The sequence below is a fragment of the Gobio gobio genome (genome assembly GCF_949357685.1).
Source record: "Gobio gobio genome assembly, chromosome: 24".
Lineage (NCBI taxonomy): Eukaryota > Metazoa > Chordata > Actinopteri > Cypriniformes > Gobionidae > Gobio > Gobio gobio.
In genome coordinates, this window is record NC_137120.1 from 35,237,896 (window position 1) to 35,261,491 (window position 23,596).

Here is a 23,596-nt window from a genome sequence, read left to right on the forward strand (position 1 = left end):
AAAAAACGAAAACACAAAACGATTCTTGTCTCTTCACACTCAGGAATTCCATGAATCACATACACTCACCTAAAGGATTATTAGGAACACCTGTTCAATTTCTCATTCATGCAATTATCTAATCAACCAATCACATGGCAGTTGCTTCAATGCATTTAGGGGTGTGTCCTGGTCAAGACAATCTCCTGAACTCCAAACTGAATGTCAGAATGGGAAAGAAAGGTGATTTAAGCAATTTTGAGCGTGGCATGGTTGTTGGTGCCAGACGGGCCGGTCTGAGTATTTCACAATCTGCTCAGTTACTGGGATTTTCACGCACAACCATTTCTAGGGTTTACAAAGAATGGCGTGAAAAGGGAAAAACATCCAGTATGCGGCAGTCCTGTGGGCGAAAATGCCTTGTTGATGCTAGAGGTCAGAGGAGAATGGGCCAACTGATTCAAGCTGATAGAAGAGCAACTTTGACTGAAATAACCACTCGTTACAACTGAGGTATGCAGCAAAGCATTTGTGAAGCCACAACACGCACAACCTTGAGGCGGATGGGCTACAACAGCAGAAGACCCCACCGGGTACCACTCATCTCCACTACAAATAGAAAAAAGAGGCTACAATTTGCACGAGCTCACCAAAATTGGACAGTTGAAGACTGGAAAAATGTTGCCTGGTCTGATGAGTCTCGATTTCTGTTGAGACATTCAGATGGTAGAGTCAGAATTTGGCGTAAACAGAATGAGAACATGGATCAATCATGCCTTGTTACCACTGTGCAGGCTGGTGGTGGTGGTGTAATGGTGTGGGGGATGTTTTCTTGGCACACTTTAGGCCCCTTAATGCCAATTGGGCATCGTTTAAATGTCACAGCCTACCTGAGCATTGTTTCTGACCATGTCCATCCCTTAATGACCACCATGTACCCACCCATTGATGGCTACTTCCAGCAGGATAATGCACCATGTCACAAAGCTCGAATCATTTCAAATTGGTTTCTTGAACATGACAATGAGTTCACTCACTGTACTAAAATAAAGAATGTACATTTCTAAAGAATGCTTTCAGCACCTTGTTGAATCAATGTCACGTAGAATTAAGGCAGTTCTGAAGGCACAGTGGTGTTCCTAATAATCCTTTAGGTGAGTGTAAATGCATATTTTCAATTCAAAACGACCATATTTGAGGAAAAAATTCGAGTAGTTTGAGTGGTCTTGTCCCCCTCAATGTCTATGGTGGTGACTGCCCAATTAGCTACTATATATTTGGGACGGAGTCTTCTTTTTGGTTGACCGATTCAAAGTTATGATGAATCCAAATCAGGCAGATAAACTGCAAGCCAAGGGTTAACGTGCTAGTCGTTTCCTGGTTGGAGGCAAAGGGCGTGTTATTGTCTAGACTCCAGAGGAAGCTGTCAAAAGCTTGTCTTTCAAAGCAGCATCGGTCCAGTCACATACAACACCACCTCAGTGGGGTGAATGAGAAGCGGATACGGGACAATAACGCCACTGCTCTCTGTTGCTCTTTAATATTGCGTAACGCGCGATGCTGCTATGCGAACGACCAGCTGATATTTCATAGCAAACGGCGGCCTGATGGAGGGGACGATTGCGAACCTAAAAACATCTTAGCACCGCGGATTCGACGGACACGGAAGGTATCAAACTATATCCAGACGACATTTCACCAGCGGTTTGCTCTGCATTGGTAAGGGAAATATTTCATTTTGCAGGGCGCCGCGCCTGCGGTGGTTGTTTACTCGGCGCGTTTCGCTTGCGAACAAAACAACCAGCCCGTTTTTGCCTGCGTTTGTTTACAGCGGAACGAGTTTTTGGCGTATAAAGGAGTAAACAGAGAGGATGGCAGGCCCTGATTCCCCGCAGCAGGTTGAGGAGAACGCCGAGCAGATCGATGACGCCGAGCTGGCGTTTCAAGGCATCAATATGCTACTCAATAATGGCTTCAAAGAAAGCGACGAGCTCTTCAGGAGATACAGGTAAGATCAATATGCCTCTATGAATTTATAGTGATGATGTATATTATAAAATGGGCTCTGTTTGTGTGCATAAATGATTTGGCCTCCCTGTGTTTATTTCTGTTAGTTTTCTATTAACATAACCAACATATGGGATATGCCATACAATTGAACACTGGTCCAACTTTTCTTCTAGATATAAACATTAAGCAAGCATCACCATCATCAATTAAGCAATTGTTTAGCATAACACACACAAACATGATACATACAGGGTTTGAAATGAACTTTGTCACTCCAATTTGCCAACTAAATCTTTGTTACCGACCATTCTGAACGTTTACTAGCCCAATTGTGTTTAAAATAATACACCAGATTATCTATCTATCTATCTATCTATCTATCTATCTATCTATCTATCTATCTATCTATCTATCTATCTATCTATCTATCTATCTATCTATCTATCTATCTATCTATCCTATCTATCTATCTATCTATCTATGTCGGTCTGTTTATCTCTATCTATCTATCTATCTATCTATCTATCTATCTATCTATCTATCTATCTATCTATCTATCTATCTATCTATCTATCTATCTATCTATCTATCTATCTATCTATTCTTTACTTTCAACAAATAGCATGTAAATTAAAGCAACAAAATTTAGAAAGTGACATGTGACGGCCTAATATGGAAAGGTAACCCATACACAGAATTTGTCCTTTGCATGTTACATGTAACCCATACTCAATCTTGTTCCCATCCAAATTAGTACACACACACACACACACACACACACACACACACACACACACACACACACACACACACACACACACACTGCCAGTGCAAACCTACAAGGGTAACTTCCATATTACATCAGAAGAAAATCACATGCTATCACATGCAAAATACAATAAAAAAACAGAGTAAAGCAAAAGAGAAAGAAATAAAACAACATAGAGGGTACATATCTATTTATTGTTGAACTAGCAGAAATAGATACTTTTTATATGAAAATGTTAAATGAAGAACATCATATTGCAGTTGTTTTAATTGCTTTGCTATTTTTCGATATCACATCTATGCACATTTTAATCATTGTAAAATTTGGTTTGCCATTTATAAATATATTTATTTATTAAAAATTTGGATTTCATACATTCATTTCTTATGCAAACAAACTCCTGTCATCCAGCCGTCTCCTCCCTTCCTCTTTCATCCTCATCCTTTTTCACCAAAAAAAGTCGGAAGCAAAAAAAATGTGGGTCGGTCCTCTCTCAGAATTTTTATTGGAGTAGATGCCATTTACATTAAGTTCAAATATATTGCCTTGTTTGCTAAACGTCTAGTTGGACAAGACAAGATTACGGAAATCACCCAATCTTGTGATTTCTATGAGAGTGGCAATAGTGTAGGGGTAAGACGCATGACATCAAGTTTTGACGCAAATCGACCCGCGGTTCGAATCCGCCTTTTGCCGAACTCACTCCCTTTTCCCATCACATATCAGATTTTTAAAAATGAAGAAAATATTAGAAAAGTGGAAATAAAGCATCTAACGTGTTTAATAATAAGTGTTTATCGGTTAGGGGTAGGTAAACAGACAGGCTGAATTGGAGACGATAAAAGTGAGTGGGTCCAATGTCATTGATCGTAAAAAGTGGGTGGGTCTTGTCCCACATACATTGGCTCCGACACCCATGCCAAAAATGTATTTTAGGTGGACAGATCAATACAGTACGCGGAAACAAAACAAACCTGTGGTCTGTCACTCGCACCCAGTTTGCCAATGGTATTAAAACTTCTAATTTTCTTTTCTGGGTTAGTTACCCCAAGCAAGTATCACCACATTATTATGTTTTTTTAATCTTCGCTATTGCTGTAGGGTAGGGAACATAGAACGGAGGTGATGTGTTCACATCCCATTAGGACTCTGGCAGCCGTATTTTGAACTATTTGGAGGCGGTTTAAAGATGATCGACCAATCCCCAAATACAAGTTACAGTACTCAAGCCAAGTGGTGAAAAAAAGCATGGATAACTCTTTCAAAGTTATTAAAAGAGAGAAAAGATTTAGTTTTTACCAGGACTCGCAATTGATAAAACTTGACTTTACAACTTGATTTAATTGCCTATAAAGCTTTTAAGCGCTGTCAAGTAAAACACCCAAATTATTCACACATTAAATAAAAACCTAATAAATTGTTTGATAATTTATTCTTACAATAAGTCAGGTAACAGGGTTGAATGGTTGTGCTTTTTGAATTAATTAAACTTTTAAATATAAGGTTTAAGTAAATACATAGTTAACTAAAAGTCAAACCATAAAAATGTGTAAAAAATAAAAAAATTCAACTCATCTAGTTGCCAAGCAACATTTCTCAGTACTATTAAATTAAAACTGAAATAAAAGTTAATAAAAAACACTACCAAAATGAAAAATACAATATAATTCTAAATTTTAATAAGCGTAACCATAATAATAGTATCTTCAATTATACTAAAATAATGCTGGTGCTTAATACATAGATAGCTTCTTATTACAATGATATGAATATCAATTCAATATGTTGTCAATAGTTTGATTTTAATTGTTAGATACAGTCAAAGTGGGACAGTCCAAAATCCTAATTTTAAGGGGGATACTGATTCTAATTTTTGTTACAGAGGAGTTTATCAAACACAATTAATAAGTTTAATGGGATTTTTTTCCTCAAATGCTTTAAAAAATAAGGACATCGTGCAGCCAAACCTTCTTGTGAGAACATAGACAACTCTTTGTCTACATCAAATAAATAAAATGATGGGTACATACTAGATAAATGGCTGTTTGCCTGGTGGATGTAGCCCCAGGCGTGGGCGCAAACTTGCACAATAACATGGACTGATGATGTACATGCAGATGGAAATATTAAAATAAGTCACCTTTTTGAGCGGAAAAGGCCTATTTTTGGTATCTATTTGACTGATTTGCAGATGGTGATTACTAGTAATTCAAATGTTAAATTAATGCTTTTAAGTGGAAGAAACGGAGTACAAAATTATTCGTGAAGCATAAGGGTTTATATATCAGAAGAAAGCGCTACTTAAGTCATGCTTAAGGATATACAGATAATCATGGATATTAGGTTTAATGCTATTAGGAGATTAGTGCTTTGGCGTTATATGCAGTAATTCCTCGTTTAATGTGAAATATAATCTTATGAGCAGGTCTGCACAGAGTTGCGCATCATTCACAAAGTTCAACACATCCCTGCCATATTAAAATTTATATAATACATTTGATTATATATTATGTTCAGTCCATATTCAATTTAATAATATATTTATTCAATATTAATAATTTAATTTAATTTTGCTTTCAGCCACTAACAGGAATATATATTGCTCTCAGCTCTACAATGCATTGAACCACATTTAAATATCCATTTTTTTATTTTATTTTGGGGAATATTTCATGTTTTTGGGGCTAAACTTTTTATTGTGTTGTTTCATCACCTAAGACTTGCCATATCCCATGATTCCTTACTTTGTCTGCAGGACCCACAGTCCTCTGATGAGCTTCGGTGCCAGTTTTGTCAGCTTCTTGGTAAGTGGACTCCATTAAAAGCTGCTTACGCGATACCGTTTTCAACTAAAAAGTCAAATGTTTTGTACGTTTTGGTCGTTCATTTACAAGAAAACTGCGTTTTGGGGGCCTGAAAATGCAAACTAAAATTTTTTAAAAGTTTTATGACAGTGAGTTACATTGACGTTAATCAGTTTCTTGTGGACTAGCACGTTGGTCTTGTGAATAAATGTTCTATATTTGGTGTTATAATGCTAGTAAAGGTACAGTAAGGCTGCATTGTTTGTGCAATGTGCTTTACTGAGCGGGGAAAAAGAGTGCAAATAATATCTCTTTTCTCTATTTAAGAAGTGAAACTTAATTGTTATTTAATACATTTAATTCATGAATTATTTATATGTATTGTTTTACCTTCATTCATTAAAAAACATATCGTCATTAGGCACAAAATCATAAATCATTACAACTAACCTGGCAAAAGAAAGAATATTAAATTTTTTTATTTTCATTAAACAACATACAATATAACACTAATTGAATTATTCATTTTCTCTTTATTCATTAAAATGCATATCAGCATCATGTGCATACATGCAGTTATAATAGTCATTACCATTCAAGTCTTTCTTTAGACGATATACAATATCCCTCAATATTACTATGAAATACTATGGTAATGCCGTAAATGAGTCCTACCTGTTGCAACATTCCCTTCTCTGCCTTCTCTTATAAAATAACGTTTTTACTATAGTAAAATCTACAAATCGTTCCCAGCAAACATATAGTTTAGCATAAAAAAGCAGTTTATTTAGTGTAGTGAAGCCTCTTCTCCATTGACTTCCATTAAAAAAAACAGTCTCTGGCAGCCGCAGCGTTAGCATTAGCCGCTACGCTTTTTTGGCTAATGGTTGCAGGCTTGTCATCTAGTGGCGTTGCGCGTATTACGTGTTCAGTCTATAGCATAGACTGTAAAAAAATATCTCCCCGACGTCACCCATAGGATTCTGAAGAGAAGTTTTGAAGCGTAAAGTAGGGTCGAGCTGCACAAATCACTGCCGGATAACAGAAAATGGGCAAAAAGGCGGGATGTGAACAGACAGCAGACACACGGCTATCCACCTGTCACTCAAAGTGGTCACTCCCTTAATTATGCAGAACTTTAAGGTTTTATATAATGTAAACAAATGAGTTATAAAAAAAAATCACCCCCCTCACAGTTGTCATGAAGGGCAAAATTAGATATATAGACCAAAACCACAATTTGTACCAGGCTGTAAACATGATTTTTTCTGCTGTAAAGTTGGGCATTTTAACATGAGCTCAATGAGATTCTGCTCCCTTCTGGAGCCCTAGTGGCCAGTCAATGAATTGCAGTTTAATTCACTTCCATATTGGCTTCAAGAGAAACTGCGGGACAGCGGGAGGTTGCCGCTTGGTCTATAGGCGCATAGTGTTGTTGTTGTTGTTGTTGTTTTTTTTATGAAGTGACATCGCCAACTACTGGCCTGGCAGGATAACACAGCATCTTTAGTCATTTTTGTGGATCCGTATGAACGGGGATCGTTTTGACAACATCGTCATCTTTACGCGAAAAACGCAAAGGAAAAACGTTTCCATTTTTAGTACATTGTTGTTTAAATGTACCCTTAGTTCGTACTCCCAGTGCGCTTGCCACAGAACTGGCTAAAAGTGATACTAGCAACTCTGCTGTTAGCAAAACTCATTTTTGGGTTTGAACCTACACTCATACTTGCCCAGAATATTAGCCACTAAGCTAGTTTTAACGCAAACCCGGTATTTATTGTTGAAAGCTTTCTGAGAAAAACAAAATGAATAGCTGTAGTGGTAACATCCGCTGGGCAGCCCAAGGTCATTGTCTTGTCTAATTACTTTGACATCAGCCCATCATTCCTAGTCCATCTCTGTAATCTCTGTTATATGACACAGTCAGCAAATGCTCTCATTCGTACTCCAACCGCAGTCCTGTTTCCTGCAGCGCTGCTCTCGTTTCATCCTGGCCATTAATAGGAGTGAGACGACAGGAAGTCAAATACTAATACAATTTGTATTAGTATTTTAGTAAAATACAAATAAGAAAATGAGACGATGTTCAGAATTATTTTTATTTTTAAATGTATTTGATTATAGGATTTTTATATCGGATATTTTATTTTTCTGAAGTTATATTTTTAATTATTTTTTATTTTAGGATTATATAGGACTATAGCAATTATTTTAATTTAAGTATATGCTTTATAAGATATTTTCCCCTTATTTTATAGGAGAATAGCAAATATTGTTTTTTATTTTAAATATAGTTTTTTTTTTTTTTTAATAGGATATCTTTTTTTTTCTGAAGTTTAAGTTAATAAATAATTTTATTTATTTATTTTGTTTTGTAAGAGAATAGCACTTTTTTTTTTTTTTCATTTTATTCAATATTTGTAGGATATTTTTTCCCCTGAAGTGAAATTATTATTTTATTGTTTTTATTTGATGGGAATAGCAAAAAAAAAAAGGCATTTTTTATTTTATAGTAGTACAGCAAATAATTGCTTTCTTTTTTTATTCTACATTATTTCATAGGATATTTTTTTTCCCCTGAAGTGAAATTATTTTTGTATTGTTTTTATTTGATGGGAGAATATCGGATATTTTATTTCTCTAAAGTGAAATTTTATGGACTATTGCAAAGTGATTTTATAAGATTTTTTCCCCCCCTGAAATTATTTTTATTTTATTTATGAAATGTTGTTGTTTATCTAGACCCCCCCCCCCCCCCAAAAAAAAACATTTTTTTATTTCATTTCTAGATTCAAATTATTTCATTTCTACAATCAAATTATTTTTTTAAAATTGTTTGTATAATTAAAAGAAATTCTAGATTTGTATAGGATATTTTTACAGGATTTTTATTTTTATAGCAAATAATTCTTTTTTTTTTTTTTGGATATATTTTTTATATTCTATTCTAGTGCCCTTAATGTAATAGTGGTAATGTTTGGAATAGTGGAATAGCACACTATAGTTTACAGTTTACATAGCATGCATGGAATACCCAAAAGGCGAAAGGTTGATTGTTGTGTAATGCATACACATTCTATTTTCAAGAGTTGAGGAACAGACCTTGTCACAACCTCTTACATCAAGGCCGGTGCCTCAGGATGTGAATCGTGATGTCACTATGATGTCACTTTTGACTGGTAGTGTACTTCAGAAAAAAAGAACCGTCACGGCTACCGTTTCACCAAGACTTTAAAGGAACACTCCACTTTTTTTGAAAATAGGCTCATTTTACAAGTCCCCTAGAGTTAAATAGTTGAGTTTTACCATTTTTGAATCCATTCAGCCGATCTTTGTATCTGGCGGTAGCACTTTTAGCATAGCTTAGCATACATCATTGATTCTAATCAGTCCATTAGCATCTCATTCAAAAAATGACCAAAGACACTTTCAATATTTTTCCTATTTAAAACTTGACTCTTCTACAGTTACATCGTGTGCTAAGACCAACTGAAAATGAAAAGTTGCGATTTTCTACACCTATATGGCTAGGAACTACTTTCTCATTCCTGCGTAATAGTCGCGGATCTTCCCGGCCGTACAATGGCTGCAGCGGCGCAATGATTTGTTGGTATATTCTGTGAAACATGGTGGTAGTTACACCTTCGACTTACTATCACAGCCCTTTACAACACACAGAACCATGGCTAATCACACAGGTAACATTGAAAGTTACCTAGCTTTGGGCTACTTTCAGGCGCTGTGTTCCATCATTGCGCTGCTGCAGCCATTGTACGGCCACGAAGATCCGCGACTATTACGCAGGAATGAGAAAGTAGTTCCTAGCCATATAGGTGTAGAAAATCACAACTTTTAATTTTCAGTTGGTCTTAGCACACGATGTAACTGTAGAAGAGTCTAATATTGAGAAGAGAAAAATATTGAAAGTGTCTTTGGTCATTTTTTGAATGAGATGCTAATGGACTGATCAAAATCAATGATGTATGCTAAGCTATGCTAAAAGTGCTACCGCCAGATACAAAGATCGGCTGAATGGATTCAAAAACGGTAAAACTCAACTATTTAACTCTAGGGGACTTGTAAAATGAGCCTATTTTCAAAAAAAGTGGAGTGTTCCTTTAAGAAAAGGCCCTTTGTTAGGACTGTCTAGTCTGTATTTTATTTCCGACAATGATATTGCCACTGTTATGAAAAGTAACAGTTAACTAGTGAGGGACGTGTATAGATGTTGTAGTCCTCAATATTCTCATTTAGATGTATTTTTTATGTGTTTTTTTTCTCTGAAGATGAAAGAGGTTTGAGTTGGTTCTTGTAAAGATTAAACCCAAGCTTTTCCAAATCGTTTAGCTGTAAAGCGTCTGAAGCGCACAAGTATTCACTTCACTTTTGCGGCTTATTTTCGCGGGTGGCGGGTTGCCATTGTGTATGTTGTGGCCCGATGTCTTCGACTGTTCTAGAATGATTAATTCTTTCCAAATATAGCTATTCAAGTCATCTGGTGAACACCATTGCAGAAAAACAAAATATTGCAATGTTTTTTTCCAACATTGTGCAGCCCTAATATTCGTGTGATCATAGAATGCCATGATGACATTCGAGGAGGAAAAAATGCAGATGGCCAGCGACGACCTGAGGACTACTGAAAAGCTCTGCGAGAGCGACAACGCCGGCGTCATCGAGACCATCCGCAACAAAATAAAGAAGAGCGTGAGTGTGTGGCAGCAGAGGCGGACGGAATTTATTTGCCAGATTCCTCACATTAACATTCTTCACATTTTTGTGCTTTTTATCTTCGTGCCAGATGGACTCGCAGAGATCAGGAGTGGTGATTGTGGATCGTCTTCAGAGGCAGATCATCGTGGCTGACTGCCAGGTTTACCTCGCCGTGCTGTCCTTCGTCAAACAGGAGCTCTCAGGTGGATTCTGCATGTTTACATTTTACATTCGAAAAACCAGCTTGAAACATTTGCATCCCAACATGTTATTCAGGGGTAAACAAACCTTACATATAAGAGAGGATAGAAGTCCAAGTGTGCACAGAACATTAAGCATTGTTTTAAATAATTGTATTTATGTAATAAAAAAAAATCATTTTATTTGAAAATTATTCATAATAAACATTAAAGGTGCACTATGTAACATTTTTTCAGTAAAATATCCAAAAACCACCAGCGTTATACATTTTGTTCAGTTGAGTACTTACTATATCCCAAATGTTTCCAACTATTTGTAAATCGTGAGAAATTGCTATTTTAACTCAGGAACCGGGACGTGTGAGGGAGTCGCCTGTCGATGGCGTCATATCTGTGTTACCCTCGATTTCCGGTTTTATTTTGCAGAAACGCTTTATTCTCACTGCAGTGTGAACAAGTGTCATAGCAGCCACAGAGAGAACGCACAGAGTAACGTCATAACATAATTTTCAACACACTCAGATGTATCTAAAATGATCAACAGAGCTGCGTTACCTCATACTCATGACCAGAAAAGCGGAAGTGGCGCCGGCGACCGTGTCATAATAAAAGTCCCACTGCTCGCGAGGCGTGTGTTGCGCTCTCCTTATTAACAATCGCTCTTGCGGCCTTGCTCAGCTCCACAACACTCGGTCCTGCTCTTCTTCATACTACAGTAACGTTAATAATCACATTCATAAACATGATTTCTGCCTGAGTCCTATCCCGATTCTTTTCCACCGACTGTGAGGTGAAGACCACATGTCCCAGGATTCTGCGCTCAAACATGGCGTCATCAAACTATGCCTTTGTTTTGAATAGGCGACCTCTAGCGAATGGAAAAGTTACACAGCGCACCTTTAATACTAATACTACTAATTATTATTGATATATTAATACTAAGGACATTTTTTTTTAAATTATTATTACTAGAGTACACAAACTTTTATTATTATTATAAACAATTCAGAATGTCACAAAGGCTCAATCATGCAGTTATTTTATTGTTTTAATTTATTGTATGTAATTGAATTTCTTTAATTTTATATTTTAATTCAGCTTGTCACCAAAAATATTAAAACGGCTTAATAATGCTGTAGGACATTACAGTGTTTTGGAATTGTAAACACTTTTCTTTAAAGCTACACTGTGTGATATTTTCCCCCATCTAGTGGTAAAGATGTATATGACCATCCAGTGAGTTTTAGTTTCTATTCCTCTCAATTCCGATTTCGTTTTAACTCCTACGGTGGCCGATTTAGTCCAAGATTAATATGGCTTCCAGTTCGACCTCGTCCACATTCGACACGGTGCCATCGAGTGTTAAAATGCGAAAGGCGAAGCTTGAATTTACGGGTATGTCCCTCTTTGGCTAATGTACTTTCAAGATGGAGGGGCAACATGGCGATCCGCATTCGAACCCCTTACCCGTATGTATTTTCAATGGCATATCATAAACTTACGAGAATACTTTATTACTTGAAAGAAGTAAATATACATTAATGAGCACATATATTTTTGAAAGAACTAAGTGTTTTTAGCTAAGAATAAACTAAAAAAGTTACACAGTGTAGCTTTAATTTAACGTCGTAATGACTTGTCGCCCCTCAGCATACATCAAAGGAGGCTGGATCCTCCGTAAGGCCTGGAAAATGTACAACAAATGCTACAGCGACATCAGCCAACTGCAGGAAGCCTGCCGGATACAGTCCCCCGACCAGGAGGGGGCGCTAGCCTCTGATCAGGCCAACCAAAACACGTCAACTGAGAGTGATGGTCGGGTAACAGAAGAGGTTCTGGATCGCCTGAAGGGTTCAGTCAGCTTCGGCTATGGGCTCTTTCACCTGTGCATTTCGATGGTGCCTCCACACCTGCTCAAAATCGTCAACCTGCTGGGCTTCCCTGGAGACCGTCACCAAGGTCTTGCCTCCTTAGCATATGCCAGTGAGAGCAAAGATATGAAAGCACCACTCGCCACGTAAGCCAACATTTTTTGGTGTTTTTCTGCACCTTAGCGATAACGATCCAGCTTTTGACGTGATTTTATGCTTGCTTTATTAGCATTTGTTGAAACGTTTTGCACTTGTATGCCAGAAGAAAATCCTTCGCTCCTGATGTTCTGTGCAGTGACGTGTGTTCGTGAGCACATGCTGTTACACCGCTGAACTGCTTTTGCACTAGGGTTACATAATTGATGGCATCTGAAAGGGCACAATTAGAGATAAAGGGCATTAAGAGGGAGAGGCCATCTGAGCATGTACAAGCAAATGCTTGCACAGACTCATCCAGTACTTCTGAACACAAGAATGGTTTTAATAAAGAATTGAACAAGAAAATTATTTCATTTTTGGTTCAAATATTCTCAAAAAGCAGATGATACTGACTTTTAAAATGTATGAAAAAACCCCATAGACTTACATTGATGTTCTTTCATAAAGTCCATCATAAAGCAGCCACCATCCATAACAACTTAGCAACGGCCTAGCAACCACCCAAAAGCTCTATCAACCACATAGCAACACCCTTGCAACCATTTACAACACCCTAGCAATTTTGGAAAATGTTGTACAGTCAAACACCATTCAGATCCCAGCAACATCCTAGCAACCACCTGGAACATCCTATTAATGGCCTAGTAGCCACCCACAGCACCATAGCAACAGCCTAACAACCAACCCAGAACATCCTAGCAACCATGTAGTAGCATTCTTGTAACCATCTACAACACCCTAGCATTATGGCAATTTCATACAGTCAAACACCTTTCAGATCCTAGCAACAGCCTAGCAACCACCCAGAACACACTAGCAACGCCCTAGCAACCACCCAGAACAATCTAGCAACACCCTTGCAAACATCCACAACACCTTAGCATTATGGCAAATTTTGTACAGTAAAACACCATTCAGATTCTACATCATAGCAACAACCTAGTGAGTGACCACACATAACACCGTAGCAATCACCCAGAACACCCTATCAACAGCCTAGCAACCATCTAGAATAATCTAGCAACCACATAGCAACGCCCTTGTAACCACCCACAACACCCTATAGAATTATGTCCAGTTTGTGCAGATCCTAGCAACAGCCAAGCAACCACCTAGAACATCCTAGCAAAGGTCTAGCAACCACTCAACAATTTAACAACCCCATAACAACGCCCTGGCATTCATCCACAACACCCTAGCATAATGGCAGTGCGACCATCCATATCACTTAAACCACTTAGCAAAAGCCTATCAACTAACCAAAACACCCTAACAACCACATTGTTTACATCCTCCTAGAACAATCTAGCTACCACATAGCAACACCCTGGCAACCATCCACAACACCCTAGCATTATTAGTAGCAATACCATCCATAACACCTTATCAACCACCAGAACACCCTAGAAATGGCTTTACATCCTCCCAGAACAATCTAGCTACCACGTAGCAACACCCTGGCAACCATCCACAACACCCTAGCATTATTAGTAGCAATACCATCCATAACACCTTATCAACCACCAGAACACCCTAGAAATGGCTTTACATCCTCCCAGAACAATCTAGCTACCACGTAGCAACACCCTGGCAACCATCCACAACACCCTAGCATTATTAGTAGTAATACCATCCATAACACCTTATCAACCACCTAGCAACAGCCTAGCAACCGCCAGAACACCCTAGAAATGGCTTTACATCCTCACAGAACAATCTAGTTACCACATAGTAACACCCTGGCAACCATCCACAACACCCTAGCATTATTAGTAGCAATACCATCCATAACACTTTAGCAACCACCTAGCAACCACCAGAACACCCTAGAAATGGCTTTACATCCTCCCAGAACAATCTAGTTACCACATAGTAACACCCTAGCAACCATACACAACACCTTAGGCAAACTCCATATAGCCATCTTTCAGATTATTATTTTTTTTGTGCATAAAATTGAAGATTTTTTTTGTTTGTTTTAAAGGGAAGACTTTATTCTTGTACTACTATTGACTACATTGAACTGATTTGTTCCTGACCCTTTTTTCGCTTCTTTGAGATTCATTGTTTTCGGTTGTTCATGGCCAGGGGCTGACAGATTGCGGAGCAGTTCTAATAATAGAGATGAATTTAAGCATACTTAATCCAGCCTGGGACAAAACCCTCCCAATTTGCTCTTCTGAGGAATAGATGCAGCTTTTTTCGAATCGATGCCGCTGTAGCATTTGTGCAGTTTGTACACACCAAATATATTAGCAAACTCAACTAATAAACATCCAAACAGCGTTATTATATGTACTTTCACTTCTTTTCTCATGTTATCTCTCAGTTTGGCTCTCTTGTGGTACCACACCGTAGTGCAGCCCTTCTTTGCCCTGGACGGCTCTGACTCGCGCGCCGGGCTCCTGGAGGCTAAAGCCATTCTGCAGAAGAAGGCAATGGTCTACCCAAACTCCTCTCTCTTCATATTCTTCAAGGGACGGGTGCAGAGATTAGAGGTGGGCATTTAGGGTTTTCGCATCACAGTTTCATCAGAGCAGATGCTTGGAGCTTGATAATCCATTGACATGATTAAATATTTGGAATAATAGATCGCGGTTTAATCTTCCATGGTGTTTTAATTACTATGCAACCACTGCAATTACTTTCTTTAAGTGGGTGTGTTGGATGCAGTGGAAGGCATCCAAAGCCAACCATTAATATTAAACATCTCCCAATACAAAGAGAAAAAGAAATCTCCTTTTGATACAAGATGACAGTGTTTCATGCGTCACGAGTTAAATAGGGGCACAGGAACATGGTCTAAAAAAAATAAGAAGAAAATCGAGTAAAAGGAAATCAAGTCAACATTTATTTATAAATTCATTTTAATTAATTATAATATTATAATATAATATATAAATGTATAATGTATTATAATTTCATTTTCTATTACTTACTGTTCCAAATAAATATTACAATATAATAAGTAAAATGTATTACAATATAATAATAGTATATTATATATGTATATATGTGTGTGTGTGTGTGTGTGTGTGTGTATATGTGTATATGTGTATATATGTGTATATGTGTATATGTGTATATATGTATATGTGTATATATATATACACGTGTGTGTGTGTGTGTGTGTGTGTATATACGACACGTATATGTATATGTGTGTGTGTGTGCGTGCGCGTGTGTGTGGCAGCTAACATATGTAAATGTATAATATATGTGTATATACTGTATATATCGCGATTTGATTATATATGTATCTTTCTCTTTTCTTTTTCAGTGCCAAATAAACAGTGCGCTGGCGTCATTTCAGGATGCTCTGGAGTTCGCCTCAGACCAAAGAGAGATTCAACACGTGTGCCTCTATGAAATTGGTACAAATTTATAGTCGTCTTACTTTTTAGCAGGAACAGAATCAGTGCTTGCAAAGTATAGTGATTTAAAAAAAATAATTGTATTGAATTTCAGCCTGCCATTTAGATAAACATGTACCTACTCATATGTACAAAGTTTCCAACCAATTAATGATTCAGTGTTTTATGTATCGTTCCTTTTGTTGTGTATTTGCAGGCTGGTGCAGCATGATCGAGATGAACTTTGAAGATGCCTTCAGGTCTTTTGAGCGACTGAAGAATGAATCCCGATGGTCGCAGTGTTACTATGCTTACCTCACTGGAGGTCAGATTATGTTCTCTGTCAAACTCTCTCGAACGGCTCTTTAAAATAACCGTTTTAATAAAAGCTTTTACGTCTCAACCCAAAGTATGTCAGGGGGCTTCTGGTGATCTAGAGGGAGCCAAAGCTGTTTTTCGAGATGTCCAGAAGCTTTTTAAACGCAAGAACAATCAGATTGAGCAGTTTGCTCTGAAAAGAGTGAGTTATTTTCTATTATATCAAGCCTTTTTCAATCATTTATTAATTATATATATATTTTTATAATTAAAGTTATTAGTATAAGTAAAAATGTGTTTATATATTTATTTAAACTCAAATACATTATTTATATATATATATATATATATATATATATATAATATATTACATACATATATGTGTGTTATTTTTAATTATTGCTATTTATAATAATCAAATAATTATTTCATATTAATAATAAATTAATTATGCTACGTACATATACATATTCAATATATTTACTTTTTTAAATATATTTATTTATGCATTGATCTATTTGTTTATGATATAGTATTTTCTAATAACTTATTCTTTTACAATTATAGTTATCAGCTAAATTCTTTGTTTATATATAAACTTAAGCTCATAACTATAATTTATAAATATTACATATCATGCGCACATATATATATATATATATATATATATATATATATATATATATAGTGTTTTTATTCTCAGTGAATAAAAATAGTTTTTACTAAATAGTTTGATTTATATATAAATATTTATATATTCTTTTTTTTTACAATTATATTTATTTATTTTATAGAGTACAAGTTTTAGTTATATAAAAATTATTAATATTTAAAAAAGTTATGCATTTATGTAAGTATTGTATTTTTTTTATCCTGATTCGTTATTTCTAAGCCTTTTCTTCTACTTTTTGTCTCACTAGGCAGAGAAACTGAGGAAAGTCCCCCTTACGCGAGAGCTGTGCATTCTGGGTATTGTAGAGGTGCTATACTTATGGAAAGCTCTTCCAAACTGCTCTTCCTCCAAACTCCAGCTTATGAACCAAGGTAAAGAGAACCGTGACTTAAAGTGAGATGCTCTGAGCACGTCTCTTCCCTCATTATAACACTGATCTTGATGCTGTATTCAGTGCTACAGGGGCTGGATGACCCGTCTAGCCTGGGCCTAAAACACCTGCTGCTTGGTGCTATTCAGAAATGTCTTGGAAATATTAAAGATGCTGTTCAGGTTTGTTCAGTCTCATCTGGTTTGTTGTTACTCATTGTGCATGCAAACTAAGGCCATTTAGCTATACAAGTCTTAAAAGTACAGTAACAGAACAGATGTATTTGATTCTGAGGATCAGTGAGAGGGAAGAAAATATCTTAAATAGTTTCTTGGTAATCAAAAACGGTTTACAAATAGATTTCAGGGGACAGATGTTACACAATGCAGAAGATGGCACCTTAAAAACATGTTTCAGAATGATCTGGCACAGGTTTAATCTTGTTTATCCGCTCACATACAGTGCTTAATACTGATTTGGTTTCATTTTGTTTGCAGTCGTTCCAGCTGGCAGCGCAGGATGAATACGGCCGTCTGAATAACAGCTACGTGCAGCCATATTCCTGCTATGAGCTGGGCTGTGTGTTACTGGCTAAACCTGAGGTAAATGACATTCAGAATAACTTGTATTCTCAATTTGAAGGCACTATATTTAAGTATTTCTTTATCTTTCTGCTTCCAGTAGACTTTTTTTTTTTTTTAACCCTGAAGTACAATCAAAATTTGAGAAGTGCAGTCTTTCAGAAACATTTGCCATGATGTGTGTTATACAATTTATTCCTAAAACCCTGTCGTAAGCATTAACATTTACGGAGTAAAGTTCACTAATCCTATGTTTTAAAAAAAATCTTTAAACCTTAATTTGGAGCCAGTGGTATTATTAAAAAAAATCACACCATGAATCTCGTGAATTATTATTATTTTTGAGCAACTGCATAGCAACACCTTAGAAAACCTCCTAGCAACCATCCAGAATATCAATAATTTTTTCTGATTGACTGTATGGCCTTCAAAATTTTCTAAACTTAAAACTGAAAACTAGGGATGCACCACTGCAACTTTTTCCAGAACAAGTCCGATACTAATACTTTCATTTTTAGTAGTTGCAGATGCCGAATAACGATACCTGCTTTTGTAAAAAAAAATTTAATTAATAATTAATAGAATTAATTACAATTAAAATGTAATACATGTATATTATTTAAATATATATATATATATATATATATATATATATATATATATATATATATATATATAATAATTGTATTAAAACATTAGGTAGAGAAACCAAAAGAATATGAATATTAGTTGGTATATTTTGTTTAGCCAAATAGATTTCCTTTAGTTATTTTCATGCTTAATTATGTTATAATGTATTGTATGAGCTTCTGTTACTGTTCTGTATAATATTTCAAACCTATACTGGTATTGTTGCATCCTTTTTGAAAACCTTCAACCCGATACCAATACTGGTATCGATATTGGTGCATCGCAACTGAAAACCTTCAAACTGATACTGGTATCGGTGTATCCCTAATGAAAACCTTCAAACCGATACTGGTGTCAGTGCATCCCTACTGAAAACTTTAAAAACGATACTGGTATCAGTGTATTTCTACTGAAAACTTTCAAACCGATACTGGTGTCGGTGTATTCCTACTGAAAACCTTCAAACCGATACTGGTGTCAGTGTATTCCTACTTAAAACCTTTAAACCGATACTGGTGTCGGTGTATTCCTACTGAAAACCTTCATACCGATACTGGTGTCGGTGTATTCCTGCTTAAAACGTTCAAACCGATACTGGTGTCGGTGTATTCCTACTGAAAACCTTCAAACCGATACTGGTGTCGGTGTATTCCTACTGAAAACCTTCAAACTGATACTGGTGTCGGTGTATTCCTACTGAAAACCTTCAAACCGATACTGGTGTCTGTGTATTCCTACTGAAAACCTTCAAACCGATACTGGTGTCAGTGTATTCCTACTGAAAACCTTCAAACCGATACTGGTGTTGGTGTATTCCTACTGAAAACCTTCAAACCGATACTGGTGTCGGTGTATTGCTACTGAAAACCTTCAAACCGATACTGGTATCAGTGTATTCCTACTGAAAACCTTCAAACTGATACTGGTGTCGGTGTATTCCTACTAAAAACCTTCAAACCGATACTGGTGTCGGTGGATCCCTACTGAAAACTTTCAAACCGATACTGGTGTCGGTGCATCCCTACTGAAAACCTTCAAACCGATACTGGTATCAGTATATTCCTACTAAAAACCTTCAAACCGATACTGGTGTCGGTGGATCCCTACTGAAAACTTTCAAACCGATACTGGTGTCGGTGCATCCCTACTGAAAACCTTCAAACCGATACTGGTGTCGGTGTATTCCTGCTTAAAACCTTCAAACCGATACTGGTGTCGGTGGATCCCTACTGAAAACTTTCAAACCGATACTGGTGTCAGTGTATTCCTACTGAAAACCTTCAAACCGATACTGGTGTCGGTGCATCCCTACTGAAAACCTTCAAACCGATACTGGTGTCGGTGTATTCCTGCTTAAAACCTTCAAACCGATACTGGTGTCGGTGTATTCCTACTGAAAACCTTCAAACCGATACTGGTGTCGGTGCATCCCTACTGAAAACCTTCAAACCGATACTGGTGTCGGTGCATCCCTACTGAAAACCTTCAAACCGATACTGGTGTCGGTGCATCCCTACTGAAAACCTTCAAACCGATACTGGTGTCGGTGCATCCCTACTGAAAACCTTCAAACCGATACTGGTGTCGGTGCATCCCTACTGAAAACCTTCAAACCGATACTGGTGTCTGTGCATCCCTACTGAAAACCTTCAAACCGATACTGGTGTCGGTGCATCCCTACTGAAAACCTTCAAACCGATACTGGTGTCGGTGTATTCCTGCTTAAAACCTTCAAACCGATACTGGTGTCGGTGTATTCCTACTGAAAACCTTCAAACCGATACTGGTGTCGGTGTATTCCTACTGAAAACCTTCAAACCGATACTGGTGTCGGTGGATCCCTACTGAAAACTTTCAAACCGATACTGGTGTCGGTGCATCCCTACTGAAAACCTTCAAACCGATACTGGTGTCGGTGTATTCCTACTGAAAACCTTCAAACCGATACTGGTGTCGGTGCATCCCTACTGAAAACTTTCAAACCGATACTGGTGTCGGTGCATCCCTACTGAAAACCTTCAAACCGATACTGGTGTCGGTGCATCCCTACTGAAAACCTTCAAACTTTAACTTTTTAAAACCAGTTTATATGGTATTATTTTTTATTATTATGGTATTATTAAACAAAATCGCTCCAACAGGAATGCATCTCATAGGCTCGTGGTTCTTATATATTCTTTATTAACCAGCTAGAAGTTGTATAAATACAGTTAAATTAAATCAAATCAGGATTGATTTTTGTGCATTTATTATAAAATATTTTTATTGGATTTTGTTTTACTATTTCTAAATATGCTTCATATTGTTTTTTTCCCCTAAGACTCTGAGTAAAGGAAGATCATTACTACTTCAGGCCAAGGTAAGACCATGACTGTCAGTGATTTTAGTGTCTTGAATACATCAGTAAATTGAGTTCAGTTGATGACTACCTTTGCTTTCAGGAGAACTACACCGGGTATGACTTTGAGAACAGACTGCATGTCCGTATCCATTCTGCCCTCGCCTCCATAAAGGAAGTGGTCCCTCACTGACCCCGTCTGACCTCCAGGTGCACCGTACTTTTGACCGCTCCTGTCCAGCACTTTTTGAAACGAAAGCCATTTGAAGTAATCATGCTTTTCTGGAAGGAGAAACCGAAAGTCAGTGGACTTCAGAGGACGCGTTCGCCAATATTTTTCCGCCTAGTATTGAATCACTGTTCATGTAGCTGTTGGTCCCAATGATATCGAATTTTCACGTTCACATTTACACCCACGTCATAGTGCAGATAGATTGATCGGAAGTGCAGAAAAACTTCACTCTCACAAAGAAACACGATAAATCGATTAGACCAACTGGTTAGATCCTTTCCCATAGTTTGCGCTATCATACAAAATAAATTAGCATGGGATAGAACATAGATAACATTAACACAAAAAAATGAAAAATATATTGTGTAACGCTTTAACCCTTTAAGAAATAAGAGTATCCAACCTTACCTGTATGTCAAATCAAGATTGTATGCACCATTGTGAAGTGTAGTGATCGACCGATATGAGACTTAATTTATTATTTTTGAGCCCAATTTGAGTAAAATCTAAGAACTGATTTCTCTCAAAAATTTGTAATAATTAATTATTTATTGTTTTGTTTTTTTCTACCAGTCAGAAGTTTGGAATAATTACGTTTTTATGTTTTTGAAAGAAGCCTCTTTTGCTCATTAAGGCTGCATTTTATCAAAAAAATACAGTAAAAACTGTAATATTGTGAAATATTATAACAGTTGAGAATAACTGTTTTCTATTTTAATCAATTTAAATATAAAATGTATTCCTGTGATGCAAAGCTGGATTTTCAGCATCCTTCTTCCAGTCTTCAGTGTCACATGATCCTTCAGAAATCATTTTAATATCCTGTTTTGCTGCTCAAGAAACTTTTTTTTTTTTTTTTCCAAGAAGGCCAAAATGGTCAAATATTGGTTGTTGAATAGGTCTGGCTGATATATCGCTTTGTCACTAGTCGAGTTGAAGACACTTTTACAGGTTAAAATGCATTGCATTCAAAGTTGGCTGTTTTTATTGTATTTATTGCAAAGTTTTAACACTAGGTTTGGTGATTACAAAGGGGTCACAAGGTCTAAAGTAAGTCAGGGTTCCTCTGGTGATGCTAGAACATAAATTTGACTAATTTCATCTAATCTTTACCTTTGTGTATTAAGTTTGAGAACTTTGCCATAACATTCATTCTCTTGTCCTCTGCTGGACAGCAGACGTTTTCTGAAATGAAAACCATGCCCAACTACCTACTGGTCTTCCTCTGGGCCAGAGGAGGTCATTTCATTTTGGACCTTGTTTTTGACAAGCTCTGTTGTATTTTGTTTATTTGTGCCAGATGTTATGTAATAATATTCTTGGCCCAAGCTTTTTAACAGCACATCAGTATCTCCTTTTGATGATGTCGCCTCTAAATAACTTGAATTGGAGTTGTGTATATATTGTGAAATTGTTGTGAAATTTGCACCTCCTTATTTTCTTGGCCCCATAGATGTAATATGTCTGTCCCTCTGGTGGGCTTTATTCACTACTGTACACGATTCTCTATGAAAAAGCCCCTCTGGTCTCTCTCAGTAACTCGATCTGAAGCTCAAAACATGTCTTCACTGTGAAACGTGTCAATATTGGATGTTCAGGGTATTTATACCTTGTGAGGACTAGAATTAGGAGATTTCAATAATAAAATAACTAAACTTGCCAACAAACACTGTACGTGAGTTCAATGTGTTCTTTGTGTCCGATCTGATAATCATTTTACTTTATTTCAGCAATCAATGTGTTTTTCATTTTTCTTCCAGCTATTTAGAATCAGAACCAATGAATCACTCTTATCGGTCAGATGGGTTTCCGTGATTCAGTTTGATTGGTTAGGGCAGTTCACTCGCGCACTCGAGTGTTGCATATTGCATGAAAAGATCATACACTTCTTTTTTTCAGTTTTATTTCGATGTGATGTAAATATAATCTTTAATGCCTTTTAAACAATTCTGTGCATTACATCTGTAGGCATTTTTTGATAAATCTCTAAAAAAAATATGCACACAAAAACATGTAACACACCCACACAAAATAAATAGATATGGGGTTAAAAGTAGACTGCATGAAGTGACCATTACATCTCCGTTTCTGTTACTGACAAACGTCAAACTTAAAAACAGATGAATAGCCAACTCATGATAAATACATAATTAAAATAAGATTGTTATATTATAAAATAATATAACAAGACATTAGTCAATATATTAGTGACACCATAGAGGCATCCCTCTAAATAAAAAACATCACAACAGAAAGAGACTCACTGTCCTAATACTGTATTGTGAGTGGAGAATATGAACTGTGAATTTGCATATTAAAAAGCTGTAATCCTAACGTAACAATCATTTTCAAAATCAATTGTGTTTTATACCACACTCCGCACAGTGGGAATGTTACCAACTTAAGAAATGACAAGTGAAATTTTTCCAAATAACAGAAAAAATAAATGGACTCAGACTTGAGCCTTGGGGGGCACACAAATTTACCAGTTAACAAATCTTTAAACAAATGTCTTATTTTTTCTTTCTTTTGGACTAGCACATTATTGCTATTACAGTACACTGATATTACCCTATCAAGGCCAGCTTGTTGC

The 23,596-nt window shown here is 36.7% G+C and overlaps 1 protein-coding gene across 1 annotated transcript; it reads left to right on the plus strand.

Annotated features, from left to right (window-relative positions):
• Window positions 1-1,342: 1,342 nt before the first annotated feature.
• Window positions 1,343-22,675, plus strand: ttc39c (tetratricopeptide repeat domain 39C). Its single transcript, XM_079808258.1, has 15 exons — window positions 1,343-1,698; window positions 1,811-1,987; window positions 5,514-5,562; window positions 10,144-10,272; window positions 10,367-10,481; window positions 12,129-12,495; window positions 14,838-15,006; window positions 15,789-15,882; window positions 16,079-16,186; window positions 16,272-16,381; window positions 17,100-17,223; window positions 17,307-17,404; window positions 17,720-17,824; window positions 20,754-20,792; window positions 20,875-22,675. Exons 2-15 carry the CDS (start codon window positions 1,851-1,853, stop codon window positions 20,962-20,964), a joined length of 1,734 nt encoding a protein of 577 aa, XP_079664384.1. The 5' UTR covers window positions 1,343-1,698; window positions 1,811-1,850; the 3' UTR covers window positions 20,965-22,675.
• Window positions 22,676-23,596: the final 921 nt, after the last annotated feature.